The sequence below is a fragment of the Crotalus tigris genome, unplaced genomic scaffold (assembly GCF_016545835.1).
Source record: "Crotalus tigris isolate CLP2741 ecotype Arizona unplaced genomic scaffold, ASM1654583v1 scf7180000018371.15429387391:27106975, whole genome shotgun sequence".
NCBI classification, from domain to species: domain Eukaryota; kingdom Metazoa; phylum Chordata; class Lepidosauria; order Squamata; family Viperidae; genus Crotalus; species Crotalus tigris.
Genome location: NW_024096970.1, coordinates 3389343 through 3401796, shown reverse-complemented (window position 1 = coordinate 3401796; position 12454 = coordinate 3389343). Strand labels below are relative to the sequence as shown.

The window sequence follows — 12454 nt, the reverse complement described above, 5'->3', positions numbered from 1 at the left end:
CAACTTGAATAAAATTGGTAATATTATAAACGCATCAGAGATTTATAGGGAGATACTGGAACATACAAGAAAATCAAAGTTATTGTTTCCTCAAAATTCACAGGAACAAATTTTCTTGAAAAAATAGAAAATGCAATTGTATTTGCTGTACATTTTTATCATTACCTATTTTGTAGCACTTTTTTGCAAAAATGCTACAAACAAATAAATAATTAAAATGGCAGGCAGCATTGTAAGAGCACAACCTCTGGCATTCAGAAAGCAAATCTTTTATGTCATTTTCTTTTAATTTATCAAATTTCAATTCTGCAGGAGTCACAGGTCCCAGATTTTGGACATATTCTGTAAGCAAGCCCATTTGAGGTGTCTTGGTTGAAAGGTTTTGCCCTGTGATGCATGGTTTCACGCACAGGTTTTAGTAGTACATAAAGCAGTATTGTCACTTGGCAGAAACGAAATACTAGAGTCACAATTACTGTACACCAATTCTTTAACAACTAATCTGATCCCTGTTTACGTTCAAAGCACAATTCAATGAGTATAATTACACATATGTTATAATTCTTAGTACAGTTTGATGAAGATAACACATCATTTTATTTTAATGACTGGACTCAATTACTAAACTATGCTTTTAAGAATGGCATATAAATGTAAATATTTCTAAGATTTTGAAACAGATCTAATTAAGATAGTAAAACTATATAGGCTAAAAAAAAAAAAAAAAAGGCAGAATAACATACTACATAGTATCTGTTTGGCCAGCAGAGTTTTCATTCCAACCAATGATCCGTAGCAGCTGTTGACTTACAAATATATTTAGCAGTAACAATAATAATAATAATAATAATAATAATAATAATAATAATACAGTTGGAAGGGACCTTGTAGGTCATCTAGTCCAACCCCCTGCTCAGGCAGGAAACCCTATACCATTTCAGACAAATGGCTGTCCAGTCTCTTCTTAAAAACTTCCAGTGTCGGAGCATTCACAGCTTCTGGAGGCAGGTTCTTCCACTGGTTCAGGGCCAAGCCCTTCAGATTCCACCAACCCAAATCAGCAAGATCAAAACTGAGGTATAGGTAGTCCTCACTTAACAATGGTAACTAGGACCAGAAGATCCATTACTAAGCAACACAATTGTAAAATGTGACATCACGTAACCCTATCACTTAGCGAAAGCCATCTCAGCACTCTTCATTGCCATTGTTAAGCAAGGATCATGAGTCATGAGAGGATCTGCTGGCTTCCAATGGCTAGCAAGCAGACCAGCAGACAGCTAAGTGCAGGCCACAGTACAGGCATGGCCAGGTGGGGATGGGGAGGGGTCACTGCTACTGGGCATGGGATGGTGCGCAGATGATCAGTGCAGCATGAGCACAGAGATGGCTACTTCCAGGTGAAGGAGAGGGCACAGGTGGGTGCTGCGGTACTGCAGAAGCGTAACAGGCCAGCCACACTTGCATGACGGAATGTGGACAGAAGCATCCGACAAGGCATGAGATCCCCAGGATTGTGGGGATCATTGAAGTTGACAGAGAAGGTCAACAAATGGTGATCATGGGACCACAGAATCCTGCAATCATTGTGACAGCTGATTGCCAAGCATCCAAACTGCAATCACATGACTGCAGGGGTTCTGGGATGGCTGGAACTTTGAGGGGTGGTCATAGCCATCACTCATTCAGCACCGTTATAACTTCAAACTGTAGTTGGATCAATGGTTGTTAACCAAGAACTATCTGTATGCTGGAAATAGTATTTTAGTAATATTTGAAAGCTCCAGGTTCCCATCCCAGCCATCAGGACACTACTTTAAGATTATAGTTTTGTGCCATCTTAAACATTAAACAATATATTACGGTATAATCTTTCATGAGCTGGACTAGACCAGGGGTCCCCAACCCACAGGCCATGGCCCAGTACCAGGCCGTGGCCTATTCGAAACCGGGCCATGCAAGCAGTAGGCTGGCATGCATGCCACAGCTCAACTTGCATGAGCAGTGGGCCAGCATGTGTGTGCACAAGCACACGGCTCAACTTGCACAAGTTGAGCTGTGCATGCATGTGTGTACACACTGGCCCACCACTCACATGACCTGGTTCCCCTCTCTCTCCCCAGCCAGGATGCCAAGCCGCAAAAGTTGAGGACCGCTGGACTAGACCATTGGAAGCATAATCCTGAATGAAAAAAATACAAAATGCTTAAGTGGTGAATGGATTCTGTTATTATTGCCTCTTGCATTCTCATTGGCTAGTATTGTGAATTGCCCAAGTAGCTTATATCTGTGATCTGAGGCAACTTACAAAACATACCTAAATAAATATATAAATACCCACACATTTTGTGTCTTTCTGTGCACTTGCTTTGGAAGAAATATTATTTACTTCAAATTAAATATTCAGCAATACTTTGCATTCTCTGTGCTGTTTTTCTAGCATAATTTACTTTTTCCTATTTTATATTAATTATATTTTTATTCCATCTGTCTTAAGGAGTTAGGGGAAATACACGCTTTCCCTCCCCCTTTGTACAGGGAGAAGCTACATACCGCTAACTCTGTTGTTCTTCCTGTAACTTCTCTGCCCGCTATTTCTATTTCTTACCTTTTTGTTTCAAGGGGCAATTGCTTCTTCTATGCTTTAAGAAAGGAGTAGTTGGATCTACCCTTGATTACTCCAGGAACTGAAGGGACTGTTGTTCAGAAAAGGAGAACTGTGCTAACAGAAAGCATCTTTCTGAGACAGCAGTTATTCTATCCATAACTGATCACTTTAGATCCCACTCAATGCATATTAATATCATTTATTTTTATGACTTTCAATAGAAACCAAGAAAGAATTTAATGTATGACACAGAATTAGATCTTAAGATTAACACTTAAAAGCGCAAACATGGTAAAAGAGATGGATGTTAATCAGAAACAGATCCCATGTACAGTTTAAGATATCCTAACTGTACTTTCATTGAAAAAGCCAGAATCAGCATGTTATTCATGATTACCTTCTGGTGGCCTGTTTGATGTGGCTACAACGACGACACCGTTTCGGAACAGATTTTCAAAAAGCTGTTTGAGAATCATAGCATCAGCAATATCTGTGACCTGAAGAAGACAACATTATTATTGTCAAAAGCAGATCTTGACTTGTACAATCGACAAAGCTGCATCCAATTTGCTTTGAGGATTTTTTTTTGGGGGGGGGGTCTTGTTTTTAGTCAGAAGAGAGTTTTGTGGGTTCAAAGGCAAAAGATTCTATGTTGCCACTTGCAGAAAAAAATGTGGGAGGGACAGGAAATAATAAGCAGGGAGTATGTAGCAATCTTTTCTCAAGACAAGCCTTTATTCCAGACTGCTAAACAATTCTGCTTAACTTCCATTCTAAAACTCCGGTTGGGGGAAAAAAGAGATTTAAGATTTAAAAAGCTCATTAGTCTGAAACACACACAAATACACAAACCTGCCAGAAGATCAGAAAAAGAAAATACACACCAGCTGCTCTACGTTTCTATTACCTTTCCAGAAAAGGTTCACAGAGGTGACTTTAAATGGTCATGGGACTTTTAGAAAATAGGACAAGTGGCCAAGTATACATCATCAGCTGCTGTTGAAAATAGAATGATATGACATAGATACTATTGTGCGATTGTTACACAAAACAATTCAACAGATGGCCCATCACAAAAAAATAAGCAATTTCATTGTTCTTTTTAAGTGCCTTCTATTACTGTCCATGAATAATCAAAAAGGCACTGCAGTCAGTTCCAGCACAGTCAGCCTCTTCTAACCTTCACAGACATAAATCATTCTCTCTCACACAGAGACACACACACTCTCTCTTAAACAAGAAGGGGAGCAACAATTCATGACAAAAAAAAAAAACTTTTGTCTGAGGATTTTCACTTCCCCACTAATTGTTCATCAAATTATTACAGCTGTGCTAAAGATACTAATTTTATTATGTGCAGAACTTCACTTAAATATGTAAATTCAAAACAGATGGATACTACTAATATAAAAAGGGAACATGATAAAACAGGCTGAGGAAAAAACATTCCCACCCAAACCTCACAACTATTCACACCCTGAACCTAGGAGACTTCCACACATAGTGTTGTTCTATGCTTCTGCCTTTGGAAACTGCTGTACCTAAATTAAGTTATACATTTTTTAGGTCATGCGTGTCAAACTCGCGACGTCACGTGACTTTTTTCCCACTGCCAGCAATGGGGTGGGCGCGGTTTTGGCATGACGCATCCGGCCTGCAGGCTGGCAGTTTGATACCCCTGCTTTAGGTAGTTGGCCTTGACTATTTTCTTAGAATGAATAGGCAGATAACTGCAAGTATAGAGAGGCACTGAAGAAAAGTACTATCTAACAAATCAAAACCTGGCACCCTTGAGCCTGTCAATAAGAAACAAAACAAAATCGGAAAGGCATTAGGTAACTAAAAGCAAGTATCCATTTTGATGAGACCTCTGAAACAGGGAAAATAAGACAGGAAGAAGAAAAAGGAGTCTTCTACTTGAGAAATAGAAAACGATACGCAACAGAACATATTTAATTTCCCAAAGGAAACCTTCCGATAAAGCATAGCAGCTTGGAACATTAAACACAGAAAGATTTATGACCAGAGAAAACACAATGAGGATATAGCTAGTGTTTTGCTCTTGCAGAATTTTAAATCTACTTGTCTGCCAAAACTGATTATTTTTTTAAGTTACATAATTAAAAAAAGCAAGAGTCATTTGGTATATGGAATGCCAATTTATGCCCTTTTGATCCTCTGTAGCTTTGGGAAGGAAGACAAAAGTTAAAGCATCTCAAAGCTTAGGTTCTGCCTGTGCTCAGCATTCAGCGGGAAGGATGGATGTGAACAAAAGAAAAGAATACAAATTACTAATAAGAGATATGTGAGAATGGAGAGAATGGTGAAATTTCATTTGCATTTAAGAGGAAAGATTTGTATGACCCAGAGCTGCTTTCTTCTCACATAAGTTTTTTTTTTTAAAAAAATCTAAATAAGGTGTGTGTCTAAATACTTGAACCTCAGTTTTCCTCTGATTGGTAAGATTTCTTGGGATGAATAGTAAATATAAGTATGTATAGGTAATAATTAGTGTTCTCACAAAAACAGGAGTGTAACAGTGCAATCTTAAGACATGTTTTACTCAGAGGTCCCCCTGCATTTAATGAAACTTGCTCCTACTAAGTATTTAAAATTGTTCTCTTCGCTTTGCTTATAAGCACTGCCTACAGTATACAACAATGTTAATTTACTATTTACAAGTGTCCTGGATTCCAAACCTAACCACTCTTCTTGTGCTATTTATATGAAAATAAAGCTATTTCATGTCTGAAATGCCTGTCATTGTTTTTTTAAAGTAGAGATATAGAACGTGACATCAGACAAAGGCAGTGTAACCAAAAGGAGGATTCACAGCTGGTCCATAAGCTGCCGGATGAGTTTGATTTCCTCAGTTTCACCTCTGAAATGATAGACGTGCCTAGTGTGAACTGAAGGCTGGTACAGCCATTAGCCCCCACTACCTTGCAGGAAGGATGTGTGCCATTTTATCTTGAAAAGTGCCCAGGGGGGATTTCATGTGCTAAATAAGAATTTGTTCTTCTTTTTGTTTCTTTAAAGGACTTCATGCGCTAAACAAAAATTTGTTCTTCTTTTTGTTTCTTTTAATGCAACTGTTGGGGAGGGAGGGAAGGAGGGAGGGAGGGAGGGAGGGAGAGAGAGAGAGAGAGAGAGAGAGAGAGAGAGAGAGAGAGAGAGAGAGAGAGAGAGAGAGAGAGAAAGAAAAGAGGGGGGTTATACCAAAAGCACCAGTCAGTCCCATTTGTATATAATGGGGCAAGTGTCTATGGAGATTTTCAGTCATCCAAATCATAGTTGTTCCAAAAATGCTTTCTTTCAAAAGGCAACTGGATTTTCTTGTCCAGTTATCTTTGGAAACAAACACCTTAGAAAGGGGCAAGTATTTTTGGACTAACTATTGACATTACCACTTTACTCTAGAGACTTTACAATTGTCTTCAGCCCAAGCAAACTCAAGGCTCCAGATTTGGCAAAGGATAAATTTTAAGAAAAAATCTGCAGCAGGTCTCATTTTTTTCTATGTTTGAACCACCTAATATCATAAAAGGAAGCCAGGCTTACCAAAATTACCAACAGTTTCATAAACCGTAACAAACCAGTAAATAAATACTGTACTGCTTTTAGTGCATTTTCAGAATGTCTCACCAATATTCAGCAACAAATACCTGAACTATGGAAAGTGAAGCATCGTGGTTTGTTCTTACACCAGTGAAAGGAAAGTATCACGAAAATGCTAATTTGCTGGGCTGCAGAATCTGAAAAGTGATGCAAAGCTCCACAGCTATTCAACTTTGAAGCACACAATATGGCATGAGTGGGAAGACAGAACAGCAGAGTTATATCTGGTGCTACTTTTAAATAATGCAAAGGTTAATGAAGCTTCGGTTCATAGGACAGGAATCTACTGTATTATATATTAAAAGAAAAGAAGAAATAGATGCATTGTGTGTCTGTGAAACTATGAGGAAAATAAAGAACATACAGTAATAGATTTGAGTAAAGGTGTTCTTTGAAAGTGAAGTTTATGAATTCATTCAAAGAAGTTAAGTGTGTATTTAATTATGAATGAAAGGGCTAAATTGTATATATTTGAAGAATGAATTAATGTGATGTAAGTCGAGTGAATGTATATAAAAGTAGGAAACCTTAGGTTGTCAGTAGTTGGAACTTACACTCCAATAAAAGTTGATAAGGGAAAAATAGGGATAAGTTCTAGGAAAAAAATGTGCAATAGTCTGAGTGAAGTGCGATTTAGTGGAAAAATTATTGTGTTGGGTAACGTGAATAGTGGATAAAAATGAGATGGGAAAGTAAAACGATTGGGCCATTCAGAGATGTAGGTAGTATTCTTAATGAACTCCACAATCAGGTTCTGAATGTGAGACATGTGGTGGAGGGGAGGGGAGGGGAGGGAAGGAGAGTTGAGCTGAGCTGTGTTAAGCTGAGGAACTAGAAGAGACTGTTTGAATGTTTTATGGAAAAAAAGTATAAGGAGATAGATTAATTTAGCAACAAAATGAATGGGAAGTGAATAAAAGGAAATAAAGTTAAAAGAATTGTGTTACAGAGTGCCACAGAAGTGTCTGGATTTAAATTAATAGAAAGTATTAAAAAAAAGCAGGGTGTAAGGTTGAGGAATGAAAGATGCTGTGGATGAGAAAAATACACGGAAGAGTTATTGCTAAAATGATGAGGGAGGTTCTACAATGTGTAGTGTGATAAAATCATTGTTGTAAGAAAGTAGTAAAAGAAGACAAGGGATGGATAAAATGAAAAGAGGCAAAGCACGCTAAGAATTTTGTAGCAATAATTGTCTTGGACATGGGAAAAGAGGACTAAACAAGGAGTTTCTTCTAAAGTAAATTCAACTATAAATAAAAGTGATAAAAATATGGTGGATACCAAAGGGAAATTTACGATAAAGTCTAGATTTCAAATTTTTACCTCCCAAAAAATGTGAGAGAAAAGCTATTTTAAAATCAGACAATGAATCTTGATAGGCATTGTGGCATAAATTATTTTTTAGCTTTGCATTTGTTAAGTACAACATGAAATATTTTGCTCATATATTTCTTATAATAGATTTTTGTATAATAGAAATCGAATGTTGTTTCTGTTATTAGTATAGGTTACCCAAAATTCAGATCTACCATCGCTACCTTTGAAATATCTACTCATCTAGGTAATTCATTAAAACCGTGTTTCATTAAATTTCATTTTTGTGATAGTCCATTAATACACACAGGCTATTCATTCTAAAGCTTACCTCAGTTACCTATTCAACAGTATCCAAGGCTTAAAGTCAAGGTATATTACAGATACTACATCTCCATAGCCTACTATGCCAGTTTTGTATCAAAGGGGGAAATTAGGCTAGACTGGTGTAATTTGCTTTTGGCTAATTCAAGCTACTTATCATATTCCCTATTCTCTACTGGTCATTTACAAGTGGCCTGTAGCTCAGTAGCAGAATATGCTAGGGACACAATGGGATTATAAGGACTTTAATGATGAACTCCTCAACAGATTTATCACCTGTCAGGAAACAAACACATTTGATTGCCTTGTGCCACCTTGATTACTATTAACACAGGTGTGAATTTTCACATGCCAAGTAGAATATATATATATAATGATATATCACAGAACGGAAGTGGCAAGATTCCCCATGACTATGTCCAATCAACAAAAAGGAAGCGCTGATCTGGGATTCTTAAACTTCCAAACTGAAACTAATTTGGATGACAACTATATAGCGTTCTTCTGTCAACTAAAAATCGCAGAAAATCCTGTTTTCAGCTTTAAAGCATAAATATGCACCCACGGGATAAAAAAGGACTTTGTGGAATAAGGAAGTTATGAAGTGAAATTGCTTCATTAAGCCCAGAAAAAAAGAATGCACTTCAATTCAGAAATACATTCACTGCTCCAAGCATAGCTGTTTGTTCTCCTTCCAAAAATAGTCTACATACAGTTCTGTGACTGCGATGCAAGAAAATTACAAAATAGTATCAGTACTGTCCATAATAACTGAGACACTAAGAAAATCAAAATATTGGATGTCACATTTTAACGGCAACGTTAAAAGAAGAGAATCGGTTTGGTATAGAAACTAGGAAACTGTGAGTTCTAATCCCACTTTAGGAAAAAAAACCAGCTGGGTGACCTTGAACCAGTCTTAACCTTAGGAAGGAGACAATAGCAAACTACTTCTAGAGCTGGGACTAATCCAAGCATTTGCCAGGAGTCAAAAAGTACATTCCCCAAAACTGGGACATTAATATATCTGAGTCCAGGACATGAGGATGTGTTACAATGGGTGCTGCTTTATGATTTTATTTTCTAGATCTTGTAGGATTTAATTAACCTATTTTATTTTTAAAAGAAAACAAGTTAAAATAATATAAATAAATAACCTATGAATGTCTAGTCGAAAGTTTTGACTATTGAGAAGGTAACATATACATATTAAATCTTTGCTTACACTGACAATTTTAGGTCGGAGCAACATAGGCCATAATCTATGAGAACGTGAGTAAAGTATGGATGGTAGAAGCTCAAATATTTCCAAAACATACGATTAAAGCAAAGACTCAATTGGACAAGTCTTAATATGAATGGTGTGTGTATGTATGCATATATATATTTGTATGTTCATATGTATGTGTTATGTATAGAAATACAATATATCCACATACTAATAATACACAGACACATTTATTTAGATGAACAATATATATGTTGTATGTGCAGAATGTATGATTAAATAACATTTTAGAATTGAATGTAAGTGTAATATAAACCAGACTGTGTATTTTTTTAAAAAAGATTCCAGTTTAGCAGATAGCACTGATATAACAATACCAGCTACATGCATCTAAAATTTCATGTATTCAAGATCATATTAACTGTGACAAATTTTGCTTGTCCAAGCATATGAGTAAATAAATGCTTCAATGAGAAAATACTGTATAAAAAACACCTGCAGCCTAGAAAGTTAACAGCAGTACAGAATACTGCTATCAGACATGTTTTTCCCCAGGAAAAGAAGAATGTAAATCTCTTATAATATATTCTTACTTACCTGAAATTCATCAAAACACAAGAGACCAGCTTCCTCACTTATTTCATCAGCTATAGGAGCTATTGGATCATATGATTTAGCCATTAATCCAGCTGTTCGTTTTGGTAGACTCTGTTTAAGGCAATGTATTCCTGAAGTGAACATTTTGCAAGATACTTAGTAAATATGTTGGAAATAGACTCAAAGCAAAGATTATATTTACATGTTAACAGAAGTAGGTTTTGACATAGTAATTCTGTGCTAATTCCATTCTTTCAATTTTTAGAAAAACAATGACAACTACAAGCATCCTCCCCTCCAGTGGGCATCCTTGATTCATGCGACATCCATCTACTTTTTGCCTCTTTGCAATATATACAGAATATCATAAAGGTGGTCAAGATAATACCCAACAACACATATGATTCAGTTTGTCTTCCTTCTCTATATAACTATATATAAAAAGCACATTGTCTACGTTGATATTGCTGTATACTATTGAGAAACAATAGTCTATAAGTTCACAGACTAGAGCAAATATAAAGAAATGAGAACAAGGAAATAAAGGAGAAACAGAGAAATCTGACAAAAGACTAGGAAGCTTTAAAGACTAAATGTTAATATAATGGAAAATAGAAGATCGTTCTATATTAAAATAGATAACTAAATCTTCACCTGTAGTTTCTAAATAAGTGAACAACGTATACATTGTACCATCTATTTCATTTACTATACTGTGCATTAGGCAAAAAGGTGTATATGTGCAAAGAGGAAATTTACTGGAGAGTTCATTATGGAAAAGTTTTTTTTTCTGTCACTGAGAAGGACGAGTACATGTTTTGGCTCATGCTAACTTTCCCCTTGTTTAGGATCACAAATGCTGATATAATATAGGTAGAATGGAAATATTCTTTGATATCACAAAAATTCAGCCACTAGTCCGAACAATGAGAGTCAGTCTCTCTCTCTCTCTCTCTCTCTCTCTCTCTCTCTCTCTCTCTCTGTGTGTGTGTGTGTGTACCTACAGCAGTTGGTGGAAATCAGTTACTTTTTTCTATCCTGTTCCACCTTCAACTTGACATTTCATTTTTTTGCTATTCAACTTTTAAATCAGGGCCTTATGGCAACTGAAAGACCAACAAATACATTATAACACAAGTTCACTCTTCACTTGCGGTGGACTATTGTAAAAGGTTTAGGTATTTTCACAATATTGTTCAATCCCTCTATATAATTGTGGCAAGAGCACATATCACCACATTCCAGCAGATGCTCTGAATTTTTAATCATGCAAATAAGTACAAATGAATTAAATAAGTGATTGACTGTCCACTGGTACTTACTCACTCAAGGGAAATGAACCTACTTACTCAAATCCTCAATGTTTTCTCTCAATTAATTCCAAGGGGTGTTGCAAGATAGCTCTATTCTAACTGAAAAATCAAGTTGAAAATTTCCCCAAACAGTCTACATTAATTCCTTTCTTTTCGGCTTTCAATTGACAGTCTTGCAGGCAAAGAATTAAGACAAAGAATTAAGTAGAAACAGGATGACAGATAACATGGAAGATACCTGTAACATACTGTATTGTACCAGAAAGATTTAAACTTACTTTTGTGCACATCAAGCATGAAGCCATGGAAATGGACTCTCTTTTTTCTTTCTACTTGTAGATGAGAATAAAATATGTCCATCACCATTGTCTTTCCTGTGCCTTCAAATAAAAACACACATAACCAACAGGTTGTTAATTTAAAACACTATGTACTGATTACAGTAATGACTGTTCATTAGCATTGAGCTAATGAAATCACAATCGTGATCTGAACAGTACAAAATCATTATCTTTGATGCAAGACTTCAACTAACATGGGCAGGATCATTTGTATTATATGAATCTAAAATATAATAACAAAATCCAAAAATGCAATTATTGTTTCTGTCTGAAATATACTGAGCATTATTCCCCTAAAAATAAATGCGGATGCCTCAGTTCTTTTTTAAAATAGATTAGTCACAAATACATCTTTCGGTCAGACCAAGTGTACACCTCAACTAACATCCCCCTTCCACATAACAAGGGCATCAAAACAAGTGCCCTTCCTGCCATATGTAATCCAGGCTCACATGGTCCAGGGATCCCATATCACAAAGCACACTACGTTGATCCATTTCATTACCTGACATTGCTCCGAGCTTTGATTTGCTCTGTAATGTCAAAGCAAACTAAATACAGGTCATTAGTAGCTCAGCCCAGGGTGCTGTGTTCTATTTAATCTCATGGCTATCATTGGAAAAGAAAGTTAGCTTATTAGCGCGCTACAAATCTGGGAAAGTGTGCAGATATGCTTAAAAAAAATTGGCCGTGTTTCAGTTAAAATCTTTCAACTTACCAACATCGCCATAGATGTAAAGGCCTTTTGGAGGTTTACGTCTTGTAAAAAGCTGCAAATTAAGAAAATGATTATATTTTATTCTCCTTGGATAAAAAGCAAAATAAGAAAACAACACAATACGTTTATTGCAAAGTCAATATAGCTTGCAAACTCAATTCAGCTATTGCATTAAAAAGAACAAAGCCTGCTCGGCTGCTGAAAAGCTCAAATAGTATTTTGGTTGATCAAGCACACAATAAGGGAAATTGGAAAGGACAAAAAACTCTAAATATTCTTTTTAATATCTTTTCAAGCCCAGTAGGTTGAGCATTTTGAATAATTCTATAGTGAAAATTATAACCTACATGTAAACAGACCATTTCATTCACACACACACATACACACACA

The 12454-nt window shown here is 36.2% G+C and overlaps 1 protein-coding gene across 3 annotated transcripts in view; it reads right to left on the bottom strand.

The window, feature by feature from the left end:
* The window catches only part of AFG1L (AFG1 like ATPase), a 60038-nt gene that overhangs the window by 34578 nt on the left and 13006 nt on the right, over positions 1-12454 (bottom strand). For all 3 annotated transcript variants that reach the window (XM_039351144.1, XM_039351143.1, XM_039351146.1), the window contains exons 3-6: positions 12065-12116; positions 11284-11385; positions 9693-9823; positions 3006-3105 (exon numbers count right to left, since the gene is read on the bottom strand). In XM_039351144.1, coding sequence (XP_039207078.1) covers positions 3006-3105; positions 9693-9823; positions 11284-11385; positions 12065-12116 — 385 coding nt within the window. The remainder of the gene's footprint in view (positions 1-3005; positions 3106-9692; positions 9824-11283; positions 11386-12064; positions 12117-12454) is intronic.